General features: G+C 37.0%; 2 protein-coding genes across 4 annotated transcripts in view; both read left to right on the top strand.

Moving 5' to 3' along the window:
- The window catches only part of LOC146489204 (uncharacterized), a 119,204-nt gene extending 117,080 nt beyond the window's left edge, over positions 1-2,124 (top strand). Inside the window, exons 10-11 of one of the 3 annotated variants that reach the window (XR_014864048.1) lie at positions 518-789; positions 1,211-2,124. The gene's annotated coding sequence lies outside the window, so the exon portion shown is untranslated. Of the gene's footprint in view, positions 1-517 lie in introns of all 3 variants that reach the window. The other 2 variants (XR_014864046.1, XR_014864045.1) reach the window with 2 other exon arrangements.
- LOC146489203 (lymphotoxin-alpha-like) overlaps positions 1-13,525 on the top strand; it is a 109,000-nt gene extending 95,475 nt beyond the window's left edge. The window contains exons 1-4 of the mRNA XM_085106990.1: positions 6,513-6,662; positions 8,161-8,220; positions 12,561-12,630; positions 13,046-13,525. Coding sequence (XP_084963116.1) covers positions 8,164-8,220; positions 12,561-12,630; positions 13,046-13,395 — 477 coding nt within the window. The 5' untranslated portion in view covers positions 6,513-6,662; positions 8,161-8,163 and the 3' untranslated portion in view covers positions 13,396-13,525. Of the gene's footprint in view, positions 6,663-8,160; positions 8,221-12,560; positions 12,631-13,045 lie in introns of the transcript that reaches the window.
- The last annotated feature ends 11,259 nt before the right edge of the window (positions 13,526-24,784 follow it).

Raw genomic sequence — 24,784 nt, 5'->3', positions numbered from 1 at the left:
ATTACAATAAATGGCATACCTCAGCTTGATAGATAACCAGCTTCCCCTAAAGTACCTAGGGGTATCTTTTCATTAACATTTTAATATAAACCTAAAACGCGGATAGCATTTTTGTGGTCCACGCTGGATTTGAGTAATGCCTATTATATTCATATGACATTACAAACCAGTCAAAAGCCATAGTAGTCACCCACAGAGACATAGGCGTCTCGCAACGCATCTCCCCACTCGGTGCCATGACGATCCAATTACGGCTGCTTAAAAGACTAACGTAGGGGCAGCACATCGTTACAATCTCATTATATTGTTTGTTTGCTAATACTGGTGGTTAAGGAAAGGCTAACACACTGTAGCTAAGTATATTCTCTCATCTGGTTGATAGTTTGGATCGTGTTTTTAGCCATCCAGTTAGACATTCGCGCTAGTAGTTTTTGCATATCCTTACCGTGCACGCATTCTTGTCGCAATGTTGCTCATAACTCTCTCTTGATGTTGACTCCTGTTTTTCTTTTGGTAGGTGGAATACTTTGTTTAAGATTGTTTAAATTTTTAAGGAAAAAACGAGAAAAAAAAAATTGTGCTGCCCACATCTTTATCAGGTTTCGCCAACGCTGTTGTTGTGCAGGTTTTTCAAATGAATTTACTAAAATAATATTCTTGTAATCACAAATAATCTTATCCGTTGAAAACTATTAGTTAAATACACCTATCCGTCCAATAATATTTAGTACAGTGATTCACTTGCCATATTTCAACAGTTGTAAAGAGCTATGGAAGAAGCCCTATCGAGTAACGAGGGGCGCTTCTTCAATATTAAGCTGTTTTTTTACTCGCTTTATCTCGTACACGGATTTAATTTGGTGGCTCCCGATTTTTTTTTCTGATAATGAAACGATAAAGTAATGTTTCAAAAACGAGCAGGAGTGTTTTATCGGGTGTAAAACCACGAGATGCAGCCAAGTGGTTTTAGACCCGATAAAACACGTGCTGCGAGTTTTTTTGAACGGCTTCAAAAACATTCCTGGAAAAACGTGTGTCAATAGAGTTCATAACAATGATACTTTTGTGAACGTTGGAATTTAGCATACGAGAGAAACACCGCATACTAATGACGAGTGTCTTATCCGCTGATAAAACACCGCATACTAATAAGGAAGAGGTTTATCGATATTAAGTCACTGCACGTGATGTATTATCGACCATTTGATAGGTCAATAGGCTTATGAATTATTAATGTCTTTTTGAACATGTACTAAAATATTTTCGCGCGAACGTTCTTAATTTTAATTGGCACACCACTGTGTATATGGATACCAGATATGTTATGGAATGAAAACCCTTTTCAAAAAGCAAAAATATTGTGGGAAAAAGAAACTGAGAGCCAAATGGAACAGACATTTCTGCTGATACGTTTCCAAAATAGTTTAGACGGCATGTACCTTGTGAGGCTGTCCCATTTTCAGTAAAAAGGGAAAATTGCATGCCATTCTTCGATTCTTACTTGTGCCAGTTTCCTCGACCTTAATCAAGTATGTTTGTTTGAGTTAGGAGTGTGAGGGAATCATGAATAGACCTTTTTTTTTTGGCCTTGCGGAGCCAGACAGCTGGAAAATGCTATTCCAGTGGCCATCAGCATTTTGTACCTGGCGCTTGAAGCCAGAAATTAGAGCTCAGCAAGGAGCAATGATAGCGCCGTTTTCAATTGACTGTGGAAAACAATTATGTCTGCTTTTGTTTTTATTTACTACGCCTTATGACTGGAGCCGGTTTCTCAACGAAACCGACATTGTAACTTATTTACACGCGTCTTCCAGCGTTTGACTCCATTTACATGTATTTGTTGTGTTTGGTTTGAGTGATTTATTTGGTTTTGGTTTTACGACACTCAGTTAAAATTGAAGCCGTTCCAATTCATCTGGGTCGATCGGTCCATACTGAGCACTGTATACAGATGATGTGAGCTGCCATTTTACAGTCCCACGCTGTTTTCAATACGAGCTCGAGTTGACTTTATGGTATAAAATAATTTAAAGTTTGTTTTATCCTGGGATTAATGAACTTTAAAGGAAGGCCGATCGATTGATTTTTTACACTGTAATGTGTTATATAAGTATTTTATTATTATTATGCAGCAGTGTAAACATCTACATGCTGATGAAGCTAAAAAGGCACTATAGGGCGCTATAGTGTAACCTAAAGGCCGTTGGGAATTTTCTCCAGTGAAAAATTTAAAATTACTTGATAGATAAAATCAACCGAGACCTAATAATTGGTAAAAATAAAGTCCTTGTACCACGTGAAAATGATAAAATGCTGAAATTATTATTATTATTATTATTATTATTATTACTATTGTAACTGTATAAAATAATCCACTAAACTGCTACTATCTTTAATTGAATGGAGCACCGAGTAGAGAATACAACTGTCCATAGATACGTATACACTGGAATTGGTTATTTCCTTGCTTCGAATAAAGTGGTTCCATGTTATTAAACTATGCCAGTAAATAAAAGTAAAAAGGTTTTGTTGCTTTTATGTTCCAAAGTGGAAATGTAAATAGAATCTAGCCATGGAACACGGTAATTTTAATAATTTAATAATAATTTTTATTATAGTATCTTTAAAACAATGCAAAATATATGCAGTAAGTCTTGCCATCACAATGTTGAAATCAATAAAGTTAGTGTATTGTCTGAAAGAGAATTGTACAACTCTCTATTTCTTATGTCCATTAAATACAATCAGGGGAGTCACCGTGTTGTAGTATGCCGTCGGGAACGGAGGGTCGGTGGTTCGTTACTGTCTCCTTAGGAACGGGTTGTTCTTGTTGAATGGCTCATGTTTATCAATTTGTTCTTTCTCAAGAAAAAAACAAAACAGAGCAGGTGGTCCTTCTTCGACTTCCCGCGTAACTCAATCAGGGAACACTTTGTTCCTAAAACCAACATGTTGCGTTACTGGCCTCCACGATAAGGAAAAAGGTTCCGAATTACGTCTTCTCTGATTAACAATTAGGAACGTACTGATCGTTATTGGCTACTTTCTGTCCCTATTTAGGTTAAAGAAGAACAATTTTGTTATTTATCACATTTAATCTTATTTCCACTGAAAAGGAACTATATTTCCGTGTCTAAACCATGAAATGCTATTACGTAAGGAGAACTTGTGTTCTACTTTGTGTAGCTACTTCAAGAAAAGGGAGCGATAATTCCTTACAAGAATTCACGTTTCAAAATTAGTCTGCCCAACCGTTTGTCTGTCTGCTTCTCTACCTCTGACAAATGCTAAACTGTCTCTCTGAATCTTTCTTTCTTTCTCTCTCTCTCTATCTCTCTCTCTCTCTCTCTCTCTCTCTCTCTCTCTCTCTCTCTCTCTCTCTCTCTCTCTCTCTCTCTCTCTCTCTCTCTCTCTCTCTTTCTTTCTTTCTTTCTCTCTTTTCTTTCTTTCACCTTTTCAAATCTACAAAAAGAGCGTAACGTAACGTAATCTGGAATGACGTGCGGAATGGCATAATTATGCGAAATACCATTTATGCGGGGAATAAATTAACTGAAGAGCGCGTCATGTTTTCGCGCCAATTTTATAAGAGCAGCAGCATTTCTGATGCTGCGAACTCTACTAGTCAAGCTGAAAATTATACAGGGTAAGAGAACTGATCCTTTACAGTGCTCGAAATTAAAAAAAAAAAATCCAGGTTGTCCCTATTTCAAAAGCTAGGCAACCAAACCCGTCAATTTGGTTGCCCTGATGAATCCTTGGTTGCCCGTTAGAAAAACCTACACATTTATAAAGTGCACTATTAAAAAAACTGCAACCAAGGTCGCTTGTCTTTCCATATGCATGTTTGCTGCGGTTCTCGTTTTCTCTTTTCTTTCTCATACTGTGCATCTGTCTCGCTCAATTAGTCAAAAAACGCCACATTTGCACTCTGTGAAAGAAAATACTTGTATTCTGTACTGCTAATTGAAGACATAAAAAATCAAAAGCGGAATAAAGAATTTGAGAACAATTATGGTGACGATCCTACCTTTATTTACACGCTGTGGTCCACGCTGTGTAATCATGTGGCGGTCAAGCTTGAACTAATCCCATAGTTCTTAGTGTGCGGCAATGGTTTTCGCGGAAGTCTGGGTTTAAGTTGTGGCATATTCAAAATGGAATCTTTGATCTTGATCGCCCCAAGACATGAAACTTTGTGTTTGTCTTTTACATTTTTGTACCTGGCAATGTTTTGTAAAATTTACAAATATCCAAAACACGGGAAAACGCTTAGAAGAGGCAAACTAATTATTATTAACTTCACACCATCGGACATTGACAAAACAAAACTGTCACGTAAGCAGCGTAAGTCGGGTGCTGTTTATGATTAATTTATTTTCTTTTTTTGGCTGGGTCGTCCGTTGTTTTTTCCCCGGGCAACCAGCCTCTTAATTTTACTAAAAATTGGTTGCCCGGTAAACTTTTTGGAGAGACACCATACTTGTCATCTGCTTGTTGTTGCAGTTCTAGGACTTTTTCGCTTTTAAATCTGAAGTTAGTCTGGGAGGTCTGGCACTGAAAGACCTTAAAGACGGATATGTTTAGTTCGATAACAGAACACGTAACTATATCATGTATTAATCGCCGTATTGAATAGCTAGCTAGCTGAGCAGCTCAACAGTGACTTGCGTAGGTAGCTCGAAATATAAGGTGAGAAAAAGTAGAACATATGTTTCGCATGAGTAATTAGAAATTGTTATTCGTTACATTATGTAACCCGTTAAACTGTTACATCAAATAGACTGAGAAAGATCCTCGCAGTTGGTGCGCAACTAAAGCAGTTGCGAAAAGAAAGCCTGAAAAAAAATTCAGTCTCTCTTTTCGCAACTGCTTTACTGTGCTCACTAGCTGGGGGGATCTTTCTTCTATTTGATCTTTCATCCGCAGTTCAAATATATGTCTCATATATTTACATTTATTTAAACTGTTAAATGTTCACAGAGTCCCATGGCCGAGATTAAATTAAAATTTTCTCACAATAGTTTTGGCCTTGGAAATGTTATTTCTACAGTGTTTCTCCAGTCTGCTGCTGCTTTTTGTCCAGACTACTCGCTGCTATGTTCTCTTTGTCAACTGGAAATTTAATTTTATTCATAGTTCCTTGAATGCGAAACTATAAACAGTATTCAACGATTTCTTCACCCTCATTTCCCCCCGGCTTCCTAACCAGCGATCATACATGTTTTATCACAGACCTTTATTTTGTAATCCTCGCCTGTTGTTTAATGTTTAACGTTCCGTAACATCGAAAAAACTGCTGCTCTTATGAATTATGCCATTCCGGACGTCATGCCACATGCCATTCTGCACACTCACTCCTCCTTTTACCCTCACCTTTCTAAAATACACCTACCAATTAATCCAAATCGGCCCGATTCATAAAAACAAATCTATCGCAGTGATGCGGAGTTTTGAAATCAGGCCAATTTTTACCCTGTGCTATACCAACAGAAAACTAACTTGATTGTTCGGCAAATTGTATCCGATGCGTAGGGATATCAGCATAAATAGAACCCTACCTGACAGGCACATTTATTTCTATTGGCGCAAGTGAAAAGGTAAGGTAACGAACAGAAGAGATAGATCGGTCAAAAATAACCAAATGCGTCTCCGAAACCAAATTAAAAGAGTGCATCATTAGGAAGTAGACGATTCAGATAACCTGCCTCACTGTCCAATGCACGAGTGCAAAAACACGAAAAGAAAAAAAACAGTTGATCGTTTAATTTTGATGAAAAGCCAAAAAAAAAAAAAAAACTCAACAAAGCCTGAAAACTAAATAAAAGACACGGGAGGATGCAACAGTGACCTCAAAGCGTAGCAAATGTTAAGTAGATGTCTGAAGTTCCACACATTTTGTTGCGAGGACGAAGAAGAGCTTTCTAGGGACATTACCAACTTTGGTTTATACACGCACTCCTAATCTTCTTTTGAAATCTGTCTGTACGATGAAGGACGTGAATAGAATCTTGGGCACTTGAGGCGCTTTGCTTGTGGCTAAACCAACAAGGAAACTCAAGGGTAATTTAAAAAGTGGTGATTAGCCAAGGAAAGGGTAAACATGGTGGCAAATTAAAACATGACATCCCAGTACGCTGACAAACTAAAACTAAAAACCAGATAAAAGTTGAGCCAATATGCTGCTTAAGGTGTGAGTTTGGAACAGAGAATCAATGAATCATCCACTGTGGCGATCAAATCCTCTAACGATGACCAATCTTTAGTACATCAGATCGTTTGGATGCATGTAGAGTAGAGGAGTTGCCAAGCATTTTCATCTTGTCTCAGTAATCCAATTATACCGTTGATCATACAACCCAGTTTTTCTCAAGTCATTATCGAAGAAAATTACATAGGAAACTAAGGCATATTTACGTTCATAGACTTATTGTCAAAAAATATTGTTATTAATTATAAATTTGTTCAAACGTTATTTTAAAAATATAAATATAGAAAGGAAGTTTAATTAAACCGTACGTGCCTTGTTTTATTAACCTATGCTGAGAGGGTTTAAGGTTTTGTCGTTAAGAGTTCAGCTCACGTTCACTTAGAACTCAGAAAGGCTGCTTTGCTTTTCATTTACCATCGGAGATCAGCTACTGCGAATCTTATCGATTGAGGTGGGTTACTAACATAAGATTAAGGAAAAAACGTTGGGTCAGGAGCGTCCAACCTATTACAAGTTCTAAGTTACCAGTTGTAAGTTAAGTTTAAGGGGATAGGTAAAAGCATCTTCAAAGACCCTGTCCACTTAGATGACTCATTTCGTAATTGATTTGAACTTTCAGAACCAAAATTAGTTTTCTTTTTCAGTGAATCGGTGACATTAATTTAATTTAACTCAGGCTATAACTGTCGAAGCTTCGGGAAGCACCCTTTCCTCGCAATTTTCTTTTATCAACTTCTACCTTCTACTGGTATGCAAAATCGAAAGCTGAAATCAGTTGCAAACTTGGACCCGTAATTTTGTTGACAGCGATCTTAAATTCTTTCCTTTCTTTTTATGATGCCGAATTTTTACACCTTTCATACCTATGCTGCATGCATACTTCATCAAATTATACAAGACAAAACAAAACCAAAAGAGCGACATTTCAAATTGCAGCAGTGGGCTTGGCTATAACACAAATATTTTCTGCTTCCAGTCTTGGTCGGTTGCCATCGACCACTGAGGTTATTCTGCAGTGTTAGATATATTCATATTTGTATTTCCTCTTTACCTCAAAGAATAAGCAAGGGGAAGAAAATTACAACTGATGAAAATATCAGTCAGTATTTATACAAAATAATATTACAGTATTCTTCAAGACTGTAGAGCTTTTAGAGGGCAAAAAGTACAGATCGTCGTTTCCCTCCAATTTTTTTTGACCGGATTTGAATTTAATACTTTCGATAGATGCCCTTTAAATGTTTCATTCGCTTTGGTTAAAAAGTGATAATTGGAAGCTAAGTACAATGTTTAGTAAAATGTTTGGAGAAATTCGCCCTTATTAGGGGTAAATAACCGGCCAAATTTTCCCTTGGAAATCGGTTGGAAGTTTTTTTTCCTAAAAAATAGTTGTTTCCAGCCGATTTGAATTTTATACTTTAGGTAGATGCCCTTTAAATGTTCCATTTACTTATAAATAAGTGACAATTGGAAGCTAAGTGCAATGTTAAAACCTTTGGAGAAATTTTGCACTTAATACGATGGTTAAATGACTGGCGAAATTTTCCATCCTTTGAAAATCGATTGGAAAGTTTGTTAAATTGCTATAGGTATAACATTTCTGTTCTACCAAAGGCAACTTAATTTGTTATTTTGAACTTAAAGTTAAAAGTTGTTTCTTGAATGAATTTAAAAAAATTATTTAATCAAAGGTTTTCTCCTTCTGTAACGAAGGGCCTTCCTCCCCAATGAACGACTTATCATCGAGGCACGAGACAAGCTTCCTCTAGCAGGGGTCATAGCTACCATCTGTAGCTAATACAAACCTCAACCTCAAATTTTATCACTTGAAAAAAGATTCCGAGATGGAAAAGGATCTAAAGTAATTTTGTCGTTTCAAGGGAATCTGGATTCTAAAAACGTTATTGGGAGTCATCCAAATGACTTTTTCCTCTCTCGTTCAATTACAGGTCATGTTGCTCCTGGTGACTGTGTTGGCATCCTCTCTTGTTGCCAGTTCACTCGCTCGTGTAAGTTTAATTACATCGTAAGGTGCTCCGACTTACTAGATCTCACGTGTTCCTCTTTAGTGCTGAAAAAAGCCCATACTCGTTAGATTTAGAGTTTGGATATTTTTAGAGTATGTCGGGCGAATACTTGACTGATATCCCTAAAGGGCACCTGTCAGTTAGCTGGATAGTTAATTTCTGTTACCCAGATTCAAGTTTCTCTTGTTAGTGTCGTTATGGTTGCTTTTGTAACTATTTCTCTTGTTTCCAATGTTTCATTGCTTTCGCGCAAATAAGTTCAGTTTTTTTTGGCTATCATTAAGCCATGGTCTGGGTCACGTGCTAATTGCCTTGTTTTCTTTACCATAAACATGTTTAAGCTTACGATGGCTCCCTAAGATGTTAAAACTGCCTGTGTGCACGTGTTGTAAGTCCATGCGAAAACGAAGGGGCTTCTGTTCTTCTACGTTTTTTTTAACCAGCACAGCCAAGACCCTGGCTATTTACTTTTAAGATTTATAATTTATTTTTTTTTTATTTTGCAATACTAAATAAATACTTACAATACTCACAATGCTTACACTAAACAATACTTACAATACCTACATTGATAGATGAGTTAATCGTTTGTCTCACGATTGAGTCACAAAGATGTGGATCGCGACGTTTCGACCGCTATACTGCTGGTCTTCATCAGGCGATGGTGTCGACTGATTGCGTGACAGTATAAATAGCACCTTGGTTTGTGTTGATCGGTGCGTTTCGATCCTCTCTTAGGCTGTTGTTGATTGGAGGATTTCGATCCTCGTCGTTCAGACTAGAAATTGTTCCCTCGGCCGTCCGCCTTGGTACCGATCGGTTGCTGTGTAGTTTGATCGTGGGCATCCACGCTTCCGGAATTTCAATTCCATTATCCCTATTGATGTTGTCAGGGTGAAGTCTTATGTGAATAGCCTCTTTAATCCTACGGGTGTACCAATGTGGGTCTCGGTCAATAAACTTAACCTCATCCCAGAGCGGATAGTGGCCCGTCGGATTGCTGTGTTCTGAAACGGCGGAGGATTGGATTCGAGCAAGCCGTATGTCTCTATCGTGTTCCTTAATCCTTTCATGCATAGATCTTCCCGTCTCTCCAATATAGACCTTGCCACACTCACAGGGAATCTTGTAGACTACTCCGTCTTGTTTTGCAGGGTCGACAGTGTCCTTAGGTCGCACTAGGTGTGATCTAAGTGTTGTGTCAGATCTGAAAACTGTCCGTATGCCTTGCTGTTGTAGGCAACGGCGAAGAGCCTCTGATAACCCTTTGACGTATGGTAGCACCGCAGTAGATTTAATTTCAGGCGCTGGTTCTTTTGTGGCTGTTTGTTTCTTTGCTTTCGTAATGTTTTTCACAAACGAAAACGGATAACCGTTAGAAACAAGAACTGATGAGAGGTGTTTCTTTTCTTGCGAGATAACTGATGGTTTAGTTATGAGGTGTTTCGATCTATCGTACAGGCACTTGACAATACCGCGTTTTACAGATTGCGGGTGGTGTGAATCATACGCTAGGTATTGGTCAGTGTGTATAGGCTTTCTGTAAACACTGGTAGAGAGGTAGCCATCCGAATCTCTAGTTACCAACGTGTCAAGAAAGGGTATGGTGTTGTTGGTCTCAGTTTCCATAGTGAAGCGGATCGTTGGTTGTTGACTATTGAGGTGTTGCAGGAAAATGTCAACTTTGTCTCGACTCAAGATGGTAAAGGTGTCATCCACATAGCGTTTCCAAATCTTAGGCATACAAGGCGTAGAAGTCAAAGCTTGTTCTTCAAAATCCTCCATGTAGAGGTTAGCTATGACAGCGGATACTGGGCTACCCATGGCTGCTCCCTCTTGTTGCTCATAAATTAATCCATCATATTGGCAATATGTGGATCTTAGAACGAAATCCAAGAGGTCCGCAATCTGTGCAGGTGTTAAAGTCGTGCGGTTAGCAAGACACGGGTCAGCTTCTAGTTTCCGTAACGCGGCCTGTACGGCGCCTTCGATAGGTACGTTTGTGAACAGTGATTCTACGTCAAAAGACACCATGATCTCGCTCTCTAGTACCCTCTCACCGTTGATAGTGGACACGAAATGAGCTGAGTATGAGAATACCTACATTACTACATTACAATGCTGACAAGATTCCCGACGCTGTTTAGATTAATTAATTTGTAATTACATTACAGTACAGTTGTAACACTATTACTGTCACACTACAGTTACAGCAATCACGTCAAATAAATGCGTAATGTTTACATTTTTTTCTCATAACAGATACGTGATATTAAATAATTATACTAATTAAACATGCATCCACACCAGCTACCGTTCCACCCACGTGGCACATACTCTGCAAAAGGCAAGAAAGAAAAAAACAAGAAGCAAGTACCTTTTAAAGATTGTAATGTGAGAGGAAAAGGGGGAACGTGTCAATTGTAGGATGAGTCATTTGTATTCTACAAGTCCAGATATAGAGTCTTGCGACTAAGAATAAAAAGTAAAAATTTTTGCAAAATAGTGGGTGGGTCTTTAAGCCTATGACCAAGGAAGGAGTTAGCTCAAGAGAACGCACAGAAGATTCGTTTCTGAGCAGCCATTGCCTAAAATTATGCCAGAAACCGGACGTTACCGTACAGTTCCAGAAAAGATGGATGTGAGTTTCCTCTTCAATTTGGCAGAAATTGCAAAGATCGTTATCCCTTAGCTTTATTTTTTTTAAGAAATCATTAGCGGCAAGTCTCCTGTGTAGCAGTTTAAATTTGAAAACGCGAAGTTTTGAGATTTTCGTACATTTAAAGGGCAGCCCGTAAGCAGTCTTCCAGTCAATAGGTTCATTTTTTTCTATCATGCAGTCTTCCGACCATTTCGTTTGGCTATTCACGGGCTGCTTTCGTTTCTTTTCTATAAGTTTTCTGTGTACTATCTTATTTGTATTTTTGGCCTTTAGAAACTTATCAAGAAAACTTTCGTAGTTGATGCTTTCCTGAGAGGTGTTATTTTTAAAGGTTATAACCAGATGTTCTACAGCTGATATCACTCCACGGAAAGACAGAAAATTTATCTTTAGGTGAAAACGTTCTTTGAATTCAGAGAAAGATAAAAATCTGGTCTCATTTTCCATCAAATGACCGATATTCTGTATTCCTTGAGAAGACCATAATAAATAGTGTATTGGTTTATTATTAACACGAATAAGAGAATTTAGCCAGAGACTCTGTGACAGTAACTGTTTCTTTGAGCAAATGTTATCTACGTAGATAACATTTGACCAAATTTGCAGAATTTCTTGCAAGAAAACATGCGATACCTTAAAGTAAGTTAATATATCCTTCTTGTGGAGATTACCTTTGAAAATAATGTCTCCGCCTAAGTCTCTTTATTGTACATTGAAGAAAAGCTTCCATTTTGCCTCATTTCCTTTGTCAAGGTATTTTTTCACCCATTTAAGTTTCAAAGCTTGAGTAAAGAGCCTTATATCAATCATCTTTAAACCTCCATCTTCATAATCACTTATCATTATATCACGCTTAATCTTGTCGCCTTTGCCATCCCACAAAAACTTAAAGAATAGGGTGTTGACTTCACCAATAGCGCACTCGTTTGTTGGCAAAGGTGACAAAATATACGTGAGTTGAGAGACAATTAAGCTTTTTAATACAGTAATTTTTCCCAGCAGACTTAATCTACGCAATTCCCAGCAGTCCAAGCTTGCCTTAAGTTTTGTTATTTTTTCCTCGTAGTTAACTTTCAACATTATTTCTGGGTCAGTTGAGAGCCATACCCCTAGAGTTTTTACTTTATCTCTCATCCATCTTAAATCGTGCTCGAAGCACAGTTTTCCTTCGCTTCCTGCATTTGCGCCAATCAAAAGCACTTCTGTCTTTTTATAATTTAGTTGGAGGCCGGATATCGCTCTAAAAAACTCTAAAATCTGCAGTGAATTTTGGAAGGATGCCCCAAATCCATCGTCGATGTCGATGCCACCCTGGCAACAGCCTCTTCTTCAGAAAACAGAAAAGGGATAAGGCAGTGCCATTGAATGTATTTTGGTATCCGTTCAGGTGAATTCCAAGGAAATCGACAGTAAAACAAGAAGAAAAAGTTTTGCTAAATGTAACTTACATCAGCTGCAATAGTGAAAATTACTATTTGCTTGCTTGAGGGTATTAAAGTGCCTTTAGGTTGTTGTTGTTGTTTTGGTCAGTGTTGATGTGTGTTTACTTGCAGGCAGTGAACTACTTGTTAGTGATCTCATAATAACATGTCTCATACATATTAACTAAACTAATGATTCCCAAATTAACAAGCTTGATAACTAACGTTAAACATTACAGGGTACCAAAACGCGTTCCGCTCACCTTGAGGGTGGAGACCCACGAGCGGTGTTCTACGCTACAAACCAGGGTAGGTGAAATTGCTGTCTGTTATTAATGCTGACATGTCTGATAGAGCGGGTTTTCAATTGAGTGTCGTAAAGCCAAATTCAAACTGAGTAATTACTCTGGACAATTACACGCAACAAACAGTAAACAACACATTTTTAAAACCAATCAAAACTCGAAGTAAATACATATAACCGGTGCCAATTGTAAGCGTGGGAGAAGGCGTACGAGCAAGTCACAATTGGTTTTGGTTTTGGTTCTCACTGGTTGAGAAAGTAACGCAAGGTTTGCTAACTAATCACAGAGAGTAGTAAAGTAAAACTATAAACAAACAATAAACATGCGAACATGTTTACCCTCTTTGTTTTATTACGACAAAGAATATTTTCGAGGCTTTTAAAGTCAAATTTGTTTGCTTCTCTCATCTATTTAACCAGTGCTTACTTCGTGGAATGGGAACGATCCCAAGAGTCACTTGGTGGGCGGCTTTGAATTTAGCCAGGGACGACTTTACGTGCCTGTTGATGGTCCCTACTATGTCTATGCCCAGCTATACTTCAATTCAACACCGCAGAATAGCTATAACCGTGTGGCTGTGTATGCAGGCAATCAGCTTATCCTGATGATTCAGAAGTTTCTGCCATCTGGGGCAGAGGAAACCGGATCTACTGGTGGCGTGTTCCAGTTAAAAGCAGGAGACGAGATCTATGTGAAAGTTATCGGCGGAAAGCCTACCAAGATGTGGTTGGGCCCAAACCACTCCTATTTTGGCGCTTATAAGATATGAACTCGTGTTGTCTTGAGATACAATAGTTTCTCTGTAGCTCCATAACTTCATAGTATCATTGCATGAATCCATTACAGTAAAAGTGGAACAGTGAGATGTTCTGTGGTACTGTATTTAAAAGGATGTGAAAAGGTAAAATTAAACTTGTAATGTTGATCACGAGTAATGATTTGTTATTGACTATGAAAGTCCGAAGCCGTCGGCTGTGGTGTCGTCGAGAGAGGACGAAAAATGTACCGTAAAATGCCTTAGTCATTTGCAAAGTTATCAAGTCACCTATGTTACACAAAACTCGTTTTTGAATGGATGCCTTATTCAACAGTAATCTACCTTCAGTCAACCAGGTTAAATAAAGATTACTTGGATCACGTTTTAAATCACGGACTCGACTTGAAAAGCCTCACTTCCCAGGGGAATCAATAGGCTACTCACGGATGCATCACGGAACAATAATTGGAAGTCCAATTCTCTCCCCCTTGGGATCACCCATAGTTTTGATTGTTCCAAAAGGGGAGGGTAGCATTTGGGAGGGGGGAAGGGGTGCGTGGGGGGGGGGGGGGGGTTGGAGGGGGCAGGTGCAGTGTGTGTTTCGAAGCCTCTTTGTCCAAAAATAATTTCTCTGCGAATATTGGTGGTATCGAAACGTTTAAAGAATCTGTGTAAGGCTTGAAACACGTAACATAAAGAGAAATTATCGATTTTTGCCTGGAAGAAAGCATATACTCTTGGGTGTTTAGTAGAATTAATTCAGAGCTTTGAAACTTGTGCGATGAAAAGGAAAAAACACGGCCATGAAACAAAATTTTCAAAAATTAACTTCTCCTCGAATATTGGTTTTGTTAAAAGCGGTTAAAGTGCTTATGTAAAGCTATTTTAGAGTTCTAAAAGTTATCATACTATGTTATCAAGAACGGGAGATATAGGCAAATGTGAGACTTTTTTAAACTTACTTTTCCGGCCGGCTTGCTCTATAACTTGCTATCCGTCGCTCTCTTTCACGTTGAACTCTCCGCTTTTTTATTTTCTTTTTCTCTATCTCTTTCTCTTCTTTCCACGTTTATCGACATATCCAACGAATACATATTAATATTGACTTTGTATCTTGTCTTCATTAGCATTTCTGTTGTTTTTCTAAACGCATCTGACTGTGTGATCTCCCGCCGAACAAACACGGGCGCATTAGCACTGTGGGATTGCGTACGGATGGACAAAAGTGACATCATAACCAAACCAAAATTTCTCGCATCCACGGGTTACCAAAATCTCTTAGCTATGGGGCTCCGAGCGCGCGCACTTTCGGCCGGCGACGACAGTTCTTTTTATAAATGAGCCTTAGAGCTCCAAACAGAAAGAATCGGTTAGATGAACTATATTCTACCTTATCTGATTAAGGATTTTAACTATATCCGCGGTTTTAGCACGGCCGGGTGATCACACTTCACATTACATGAGCAGGATCGCCTTAGAATAAGCAAACCATTTTGTTTGAGAGTGATTCCACCAGACATAAAAAAAGGAAGAATTAATTAAACAACATGGCCAAATGCCATGTTGCTGCAGGGCGTCTAGTTACATTTCAAATATATCCAGTTAATTTTCGAATGGTCAGGCAATCGTTTTTCTAAGGGTGAATGTGACCGTGTTGACATTAATATTCCGCACACTAGCTAACGCATAACCTAAGTAGCAAAGTGCAGCATGAAGATCCGTAATCAAATTTTCCTGTCTCGTTTGGGGCCCATTATCGAAACTATGAGCTCACTTTCGGTTCATCAGGATCGGCTTATATCTCTATGAAATAGGGGAGACATGGGGTTTGGGCCAGTGCAGTTTCGGGTAATTTTCTTTTCTGCGTGTTATTTACCTGCATGGCATTGTAAATGTAATATTTGTATTTGATCCAGTTTTGCTTCAGTATTAACCCGAATGAAAACAAAGAGTTTTTTTCACAAATGTACAAGCTTTATTTGGCAAAACTTTGCGAGTGAAAAGGTCCACGTTTCATTTCAGGCTTTCCCCCAAGGTCTTTTAAAAACGTTTTACTTTATTCTACACTTTGTACACAACTGAATAAACAAGCCATCTGTTGTATCTGTTGAAACTGTCAGCATAATATATTGATGAGCTTAAGAAACAAAATTAGCCGTGTAGATTCTCATGCAAAACGCATAAGTCATTCTTGCGATTGGTACAACTCATTTGTCGTATAGGATAATTCTAATAACTCAAGTTACTCGACAAGCCTGTTTTAAACAACAGTTGTAATGATTTAATTATATAATGTAGTACTTTTTTGACTATGCTAAATTTATTTATCTGCTGTAGGTCTACTTCAAGAAAAGTTAACGCTTAGTCCAGCTTTTTCGTTAGAATAAATCCTTGAGATGATATTTGCATTAAATAGTTGCAGTAACAAGCTATCTTTGACTCGGCACGTGACATTCGTAACTCCCCGAAACTGAACTTATAAAATTCTAATTTTCATCAGAATTTTTTCAGCTGCCTACTGGCTAGGTTTACTAAACATGTATTCAAAATAAATATGAATAGTAAAGTAATTGAAAATTTTTCCGAGCTTTCTTGTTTTGGGCAAGAGCCTTCAGTTTTTTGTTTCTTAAGAAGTTATACACAGTGTACTCAAATACTTAGCGTTTTTCCTATTCAATCTGAGATTCTAGCATGAGAAAAGGCGGGTAATTAATTCTCTTACTGACTTGAGAATTTGGTTGAAATGATCAATTCTGATAAATGGATATAATCTTTTTTACAAACGTTTTTAAAATACCGTTTCAGGTGTCCTTTGTGAACAAAAAACATTCATTTCGATTAGAGGGTTTAAACTTGTCTTGAAGTGAGCAGCATGAAAATTGGCGTAGCTGCTTCCCTTTTGGATTCGGCGGAGTCACACAACACTTCACTCGAACAAGATGAATAAACAAATCCTTTGTTTGAGAACAATTTCATGAGACAGAAAAAAGACCCATGGCGTCGATTGATATGTCCATCAGTAGTTCAGTTTATGATTCTACTTATGGGTGGCCAAGCAATCGCTTTGTTAAGGTGAAAAGTCAAAAGTACAGTTATCCCTTTGGGCGCAATCCGTCGGTTGTGATCGCGCTAGCGACCATTAAGGCGACTTGCCAATATGAGTTTACGGAACAAAGCGCAGTATTACTTATGATCCATAATCGACCCTCACTGTTTGCCCCACGCCAAAAAAAATAGAGCACATTTTCGAGCCCCTGGGATTGCTTCTTGTACTGAAACTTCTGAAAACTAGATGACTTTCTAGAGGAGGGGAGCACGTCTTGTTGCCGCTCGGTGTTTCTGTGATTTCGATCTTACAAACCTCGCATTTGTAACGGCCGTTTTAGTATTTTGTTATTTTTTTTACCTGTTAATTAACCCAGATAAAGTTTTATTCGGCAATATCTAGGACAAAAAAGACTGACTTTTTTCAGAAGTTTCACTTTAGAATATCCCCTTCACGGTGATTTGACTTGTGCACATAATTGAGTAAGCAAACCATTTTATCTTTGGGACTATTAACGCATAATTAGTAGATCGGCCTTCAAAACAAATTAGTCGTTTTACCTTTTTGGAAATACGCACAAACACTTTTTTTTCACTGATTGGAGAAAACCTCTTAAGCTTAATTTAAGTTCATCCCCCTTCAAAATTAATTTTTGGGGCGTTTTTAGGCAACTTAATGTAAAATTTTCTACTTGTTTGTCAAATGATGCTCATGTCAGTATATCTGCTATTAATTTACTTCGAGGAAACGAAGACTCTCCTTTGACTTCTTTCAGAATTTCTACAAGAACAGTTACATTCGACCTTTGAGCAAATAATCTCTCGTAAGCAAATTCCCAATTTCTTTTTATTTGCCAGAATAAATCCGTAATTTGCAGTATGACGTATCGATAAAGGCTTTGGGGAACACTAAAACCACAGTTCGATTCACCCAGCCGCGCGTAAAGGATGACATCTTAAATAATGATAAAATTCCTTTTCATGTAGATAAAAAGAGCTGAATTAAGTCCATGGAACACGATTCAGTTCACCATCACAAAGTCTCGGAATGAATCTGTTTGATGCATACAACAGCACAGTTTTTTTCTTACAGTAGCGTGATGCGATATCCACACTGAATTGTTGTGTTCATATTCATAAAGTTGAGAATTTTTTCAGCTGCCTTACTCTGCAAACAGTCACAATAATAACATTTGCACTATTCTAATTACAAATCAAGGTTTCGTGTTCACTAATGAACTATAGTTCTATTTTCCCAATGAATGTATGAATATTAATGACGGATTTCTTTAGCTTTATATTACGAGAGAATTGGAATTAAGCCTAGGATCAAGTCATAATTGGCACAATTCAGTTCTTCAAGTGGACCGAATCTCATGTTCGACTTATTCTGTTCGTTTCCCGGAACGGCACACTTTTATTTATTTTTACAGCAACACCTTAGAAAATTCTAATTTGTCGCGAATTTTTTCAGCTGCCTTACTCTGCAAACAGTCGCAATAATAACATTTGCACTATTCTATTAATTTTCCCAATGAATTTTAAACAATGTTTCGTGGTCTATTAAATAGTTCTATTTAACCAGTGAATGTATGAACTTTAATGATGAATTACGAGATGATGAATTATGAATTACGATGAACGATGAGAGAGTTTTAATTAAGCCTAGGATCAAGTTTCCATAAGGCACAATTCAGTTCTAAAAGTAGACATTCTGATATACCACTAAGCTGCTCGTTTCCGAGAACGGCATACTAAATTTCTGCATTACTTTACATGTAGAATTTAGAAAATTCTAATCTGTCGAAAATTTTTCCAGCTGTGTTAATCTGCAAACAGTGACAGATTTTGTATTCAAATAATGATGCATAATGATGTTCTTTAACAGTTTCGACCTACTCATTCTCAACCAGAAGCCCCATCGGTGAGGATTAACACTCTCAGAAACCAAATTTGGTAAGTTGGGAAAGTTAGAGTGAATTGAACTGCCTAACATCACCGCTGAAAATTACTGAAGTGTTTCTAAAATGCAAAGCGTTGTCTTTTTTTTTGTTTGATTTTTCGGCCAACGTACAATTCCTAAATCGGAAACTCCAACTCCATTCATTTGTTCATCTGTTCACCTCTTTTTTAGCACCTTAACGAATTACTGCAATTCTAATTTGCCAACGAAATTCGCATCCTCAAATCGTTTAGAAGTGCAATTAGTCGTTAAGTAATTTTCTGTGTAGCCAGTGCCACTGAGAAAACGAAAAATTGTAAGGCGACTGGCGATCCGAAATATCCACTTCCTTAGGACGACTTAGCAGAACATGGTTGCAAAATCAAGCGTAGTTTTAGATCATTTACCTTCCAAAATTTTCTGAAAGATTGTTCATTCAGAGCATTGCAGCAATTCAACGTAATTCCCGCTAGGTTGAGGGTAAATAGTTTAAATTGGAGCTGTGTATTAGCATTTCCCTAGTTTTAAAGTTTTATACCAATGAAGAAATCAGTCATCCGTGAGCCACACGCTGAAAAGTGGGGTTAAAATTGATTGCCGTTGCATGCGTTGCATGCGCAGAATTCTAGAAGACGGGAACATAGGCGCAGGCTGTATCAGCGGTTTTTGGTCATTTTTCTTATGGTATTTTGTTAACTTTGATCTTTTCGACCTCACCTTTGTATATGTGCCTTTGGTATTTCGCCAAAAATTTCAGGGTTATTTTGATAAATTTACTTAGGTGAAAAAATGGTCGATTATTTAAGAAGCCTCATTTAAAATTTTTCTTGACGTGTTAGAACGTGGTCACTAGTTTATGTCGACTTGTAAACGCAATTGACTGAACAAACAGGATTTATTTGGCAAAATTTAAGTGAAACTGAAAATGGTCGCTTTTTTCAGAAGTTTCATTTGAAATATCTCTTGAGGTTTTAGAAGGCGGCCAATACTTTATGCCACTTCTAAACACAGTTGAACGAACAAGCAGTTAACCTTTTGACAAAACAATTTTAATGCATAAATTAAAAACAGTCAAAAAAACGTACATAAAAAATGTTACGGGAGTCATGATCCCACCATTAAAACAAACTTTTGGATTAGCCAAAGCCAATAGGCGCAAGATTCATGCCGCAGAGGCTAGAAAGAAGAGAGCCTGTTTCATATTTTTGTCTTTGTGGGGCTCACCAATTGACAAACGAGTATGATCCATTGATATATGGCATTCAGCAAGCCAGTGAAGGAATTGATTGTGAAACTACTTCATTGTTTACATCTACAACAGACAAAGGTTGCTTAGGAGATCTTCTGAACTCCAGAATCTTTGCTGAAGAATCTGAAAATGTGATTAAGTAGTTCTTGTTTGATTGAGCTTACTTTGGATTACTTATAGGCGTCCTTTGCTAAAATAATCAAACTGTTTATAGTTATATAGTTCAATTTATTGCTATTGAATTTAACAATTGGGTTTTCCATTCTCTTTATTTATAATACCAAGTAGTACCTACATTTGCATCTTTCTTTGTCACTGAATAACATCATAGTGCAACTTTTAAAGCGTTTAAGGGTTCCTGTTTCATCAAAACCTTTTTTTTTTATTTATTTTTTATTATATATATATATACTTTATTTACAACACAAACACTACTTACAAAATGTTACTTTACACAACTTACAGTGCTTACACTACTTACAACACCGTACGCATTACATTTTTTTTATACATAGAAAGAAGAAAAAAAAGTTACAATTACAATTATTTGGCGACTAATAACTTAAACTAAAGTGATTACTAACATAATTTACAATACTAACACTGTAAACACAATGGCAACAGAAAAATATAAAAGGATTATATATAGATTAAGTATAAGTGTTTTTCTTTTTATTTAGAAGGATAAGTTAAGAGAACTGAACGGCCTAGACTGCGTGAAAAATTGTCAACGGAAATTCAAACTACGTGTATTACAAAAACAAAAAACAAAAAAACAAAAAAAATAATAATAATAATAATAATAATAATAATAGTAATAAAACGTTACGCGGTACACATTATCGCCCATTTTTTTATAAAATTCACTTAAAGTTCTATTTTTGGTACAAATATATTTTTCTGTTTCGAATTTAATATTAATCCTTAACTTAAACCCAGCAATAATTGGACGAGTTTGTGATCTTCTGCAATCCCATATATATAGTTTGGCTATTAGTAGAAAGTAGTTCAGTAAAGGGCATTGTACGGCTATTATACCTAATAGCACATCCTGTAGACTAAGACTGATCAATTCATTTGACAACGAGTAATAATAAAATTCAAAATCCTTCCAGAAAAGTTTTGCATATACACAGTCAAAAAGAAGGTGGATAAGGGTGTCCGGTTTAGACTTACAAAAGGAGCATTTATCACCGGTAATATATCCTATTTTATATAACTTAGTGTTAGTATATAATATGGAGTTAAGGACCTTGTACTGAAAGGCCTTAACATAGAATTCAGAGCATATGATGTGTGGTAAAAGAAATGCTTTTTCTAGCTGATCTTCCGTCAGATTAAAACCCCGTTTTAAAGCTGAGGTATTTTTAGAAAGCTGTGCCATTTCACTTATGAGCAATGAATAATAATCTTTTGATTTCTTCTTTAAAATATCAAAATCGTTATTCTTAATTATCACGGAGGGTGGCATTGTTAAAAAGGTGTGATCAGTTGTTCTAGAATTAACTTTTAAGTGGCACGGTACAGCATGTCTGAGACCTGCTCATACTAAGAAATTGGTTTTTTCAATCTTTCTTATAATGATACTATGCGACTCTGCAATACTTGAATCAAATCGAAGATCGGAAACCAGAAGAAAACCATTGTCGAAAAATGTTTTGTAAAGAATTGGCTTATTATTTATCCTAATGTCTTTATTATTCCAAATAATATTATACCGCATTTTATCTGTAGAAAAGTCGTCACGAAAATCGACCCACCGTTGAAGCAGCCCGGAGTAAAAAGGTGATTTGATAAGAACGTCTTTTACATCATAGTTACAATGAAATAGAAAGAGGCCCCCGAAACTTTTAAGTTGATAACGCAAGTAATTCTTCCATTTGCTGTCGTTTTCGCTGAAGATTCTCTTTAGCCAGGCAAGTCTTAAAGATTTGACCATCGTTTCTAGGTCAATCATTTTCAAGCCACTTTTTTGGTAGTCATTTATTGTTGACAAACGTGTAACCTTGTCAACACCTCTCCATAGGAATTTAAATATCAATCTGTTCAATTCTTGAACCGCCCACTTTGGAATTGTTAATAATGATGCCACGTAAACAAATTTTGGAACAATCAACGATTTGATAACAGTAACCTTTCCATAAAGGGAAAGAGCTCGCGCAGACCATATGTTTACCAATTTTTTCACGCTGTCTAGTCTTTCTATAAAATTTTTCTCGTGTAGTTATTTTTGATCACTCTGAGAGCTTTAATTTGTTCATTTGGCCATTTAATACCAAAGGGTTTTGATTTATTTTCTTTTAATGATCCGATCCACATTGCTTCAGTTTTTGTGGGATTAACGGCTAAACCTGAAATCCTCATAAAATCGTCTAACAACCTGAAAAGGGTTTGCGCTGAGTCGATGTCTGACAGAACCACAGTTGTGTCATCTGCGTATTGAAGTAATTTTGTTTCCTTCTTGTCAATAGTAATACCTTTTATCATTGGATTTTGTCTTATTGCGATAGCCAAGGTTTCAACACCTACTACAAAGAGATAAGGAGAAAGAGGATCTCCTTGCCTAACTCCTCGTTCGACTGTAAAGTAATCAGAGATTGTGCCATTGTTGATAACACCGCTTTGTATATTTTTGTAAAAAGAAGAAACCCATCTAATAAAACTCTGGCCGAAATTAAAATGTTCTAGACAACTTTGTAAAAAACTGCGTTCTAAACTATCGAAAGCCTTCTGAAAATCGATAAAGATCAACAAACCAGGAATGTTTTCTTCAACAGTGAAGTCCATTATGTCAAAAATCGATCGTACTGTTTCGCCGATATAGCGGTCTTTTAATGGATGATGCTTGGCAGAACATTTTGTATTCTAGCAGCCATAGCTTTAGCCATAATTTTCGCGTCCACATTTACCAAAGATATCGGCCTCCAGTTTTCCAAAAAGGATCGATCTTTTCCTTTCTTTTCGATGAGCGTAATTACTGCTTGCTTTTGAGAGCACGACATTTCACCTTTTTCGAAGCATTCATTAGCACAGCGAATGAAAGGCTCACAAAGTAAAGGCCAAAATTTTTTATAGAATTCGATGGGAATTCCATCGTTCCCTGGAGTTTTATTGTTTTCGAAACTGTCCAAGATAAGTGCGCATTCTTCTGGAGTAATTTCACCTTCACAAGACATTTTTTGTTCTTCTGACAGTTTAGGAATGTTTAAATCTTTTAAAAAGGATTTAATTTCGTGCAAATTTTCATTATTCATGTTCCTACTCGAGTACAATTCTTGATAAAAACGTTGTTGTTCGGACAAGATCTTTGAAGGATCCGTGGTAGACGAGCCGTTGATATTTAATTTTCTCATATGTTTTTTGACATGATTTCTTTTTTCTAGGTTTAGAAAGAATTTGGTGCTTTTCTCGCCATGCTCGTGCCAGCGGGCTCGCGCTCGAATAATTATTCCTTTAACCTTTTCTTCATAAAACAATTCGAGCATATCTTAAGCACAGTTAAGAAGATTTGCATTCAAAATACTAGGTTCTGTTTCGAAAGCACACTTTGCATTAGCGGGTTGTTCTTGGAGTTCCTTTTCTCTTTCACTTCTTTCTCGAGCTTTTCTTTTGGAATACTGGATAGTGTGCGCTCTTATGTTGTATTTTATCCAGTCCCAAATACTTCGACAGTTCGAAAGGTCCTTACGACCTTCAGCTAACCAGATAGGTATCCTCTCCGTGATGCCATTAACGTAGTCTTCATCATCTAAAAGGGAGCAGTTCATTTTCCAGATACCTGGACCTTTGATGTCATCAGATTTGTTTACAAGTTCAAGAGTAATTGCTGCGTGGTTTGTTCTAATTGCCGGGATTAATATATCTGCTGCTTTAACTAGATCATGTAAAGAATTTGAGATCAGCCAATAGTCTAAACGACAAAAGATCGTAGGCAAATTTTGACCCCATGTAAAGCTCTTTTTCTGAGGATTCTTAACTCTCCATATATCGACGAGATCAAACTCTTCTTGTAGGTTGCTAATGGTTGATACAACCGATTTTCTTGGACTCAATAGGCCTCCTTTCTTATCCATAAGTGGATTAAGAGGGTAGTTGAAATCCCCTCCCATAATAATGTTTTCTTCTTCATCAAAATTATTATTTCGCAAAATCACAAGTAGATTGTTGAAAAAGCTCACGATATTCGAATCTTTATTCGGAGCGTAGATGTTGATTAAAACATACATTTTGTCATTAAATTCTGCTTTGATTATAACATATTGTCCTGAGGGGTCCAACACTTTTGAGTGAATTGTGCAATCAACATCCTTTTTAACAAGAATTGCCACCCCGCGTGAATTGGAGGTCCCGTGGGCCATAATAATGTCACTCCCCCATTCATTTCTCCAACACGTCTCTGAGTCCATTTTTGAGTGGGTTTCTTGTAAGAAGATGAAATCTGCTTTTTGCTTTCGACACCAAGTAAATATCGTTCTCCTTTTCTTAAAATTTCCAATGCCCCTTACATTTAAGGAAACTAATTTGCACGTGCTAGCGCACATTTCGGTAGTAGTAAAATACCAGTAAAACTGTGATTGCAGAAGAAAGCAAGAGATATGATTGAAGAGCGCTCCGCTTGGTTTTTGCAATATTTAAATAAGAATAGACCGTTCTTCAAATTAGAGGAAAATAACGCGAAAAATTTCATCAGTACATATATATTAAAATAATAGATTCTATTGCCTTTTACGTACACTACACAAAAATGGAACAAGAGGGAAAAACACGATAATACACCTACCTCGTGTTTCAGATTAATATCCATCTACCAACAACCTAGTTCCTACACAAAAGAAAGCTCCTCCGCCAAAAAAAACATATAGTCAAAATAATAAGGTGTCCATGGAGCAAAAATCTAACAAAAGGATGATGATCTTATCTGATGTTGTTTTGATACAAAAGAGCGAATAATTAAAAATCCTACATAATATTGAGAAGAAAAGAAACTTATAACTTCGCCAGAAAATATTGTATTCGCCGTTCGGCAAACTAATGAATAAAGCTTAGACTCAAAGGATTCTTTTAAAGTCAGAATTTAATATATTTACCATCGATGTAGAGTTTGTCTGGTTCAGACTTGCTAAAGTTGGCCCGTCTACCTTCTTTTCTTGCCTGTTTTAATTTCT

Source organism: Pavona decussata, unplaced genomic scaffold (assembly GCF_977016875.1).
Source record: "Pavona decussata unplaced genomic scaffold, jaPavDecu1.1 SCAFFOLD_6, whole genome shotgun sequence".
NCBI classification, from domain to species: Eukaryota; Metazoa; Cnidaria; class Anthozoa; order Scleractinia; family Agariciidae; genus Pavona; species Pavona decussata.
The sequence above is the reverse complement of the archived record's forward strand: the minus strand, read 5'-3'. Positions and strand labels throughout refer to the sequence as shown.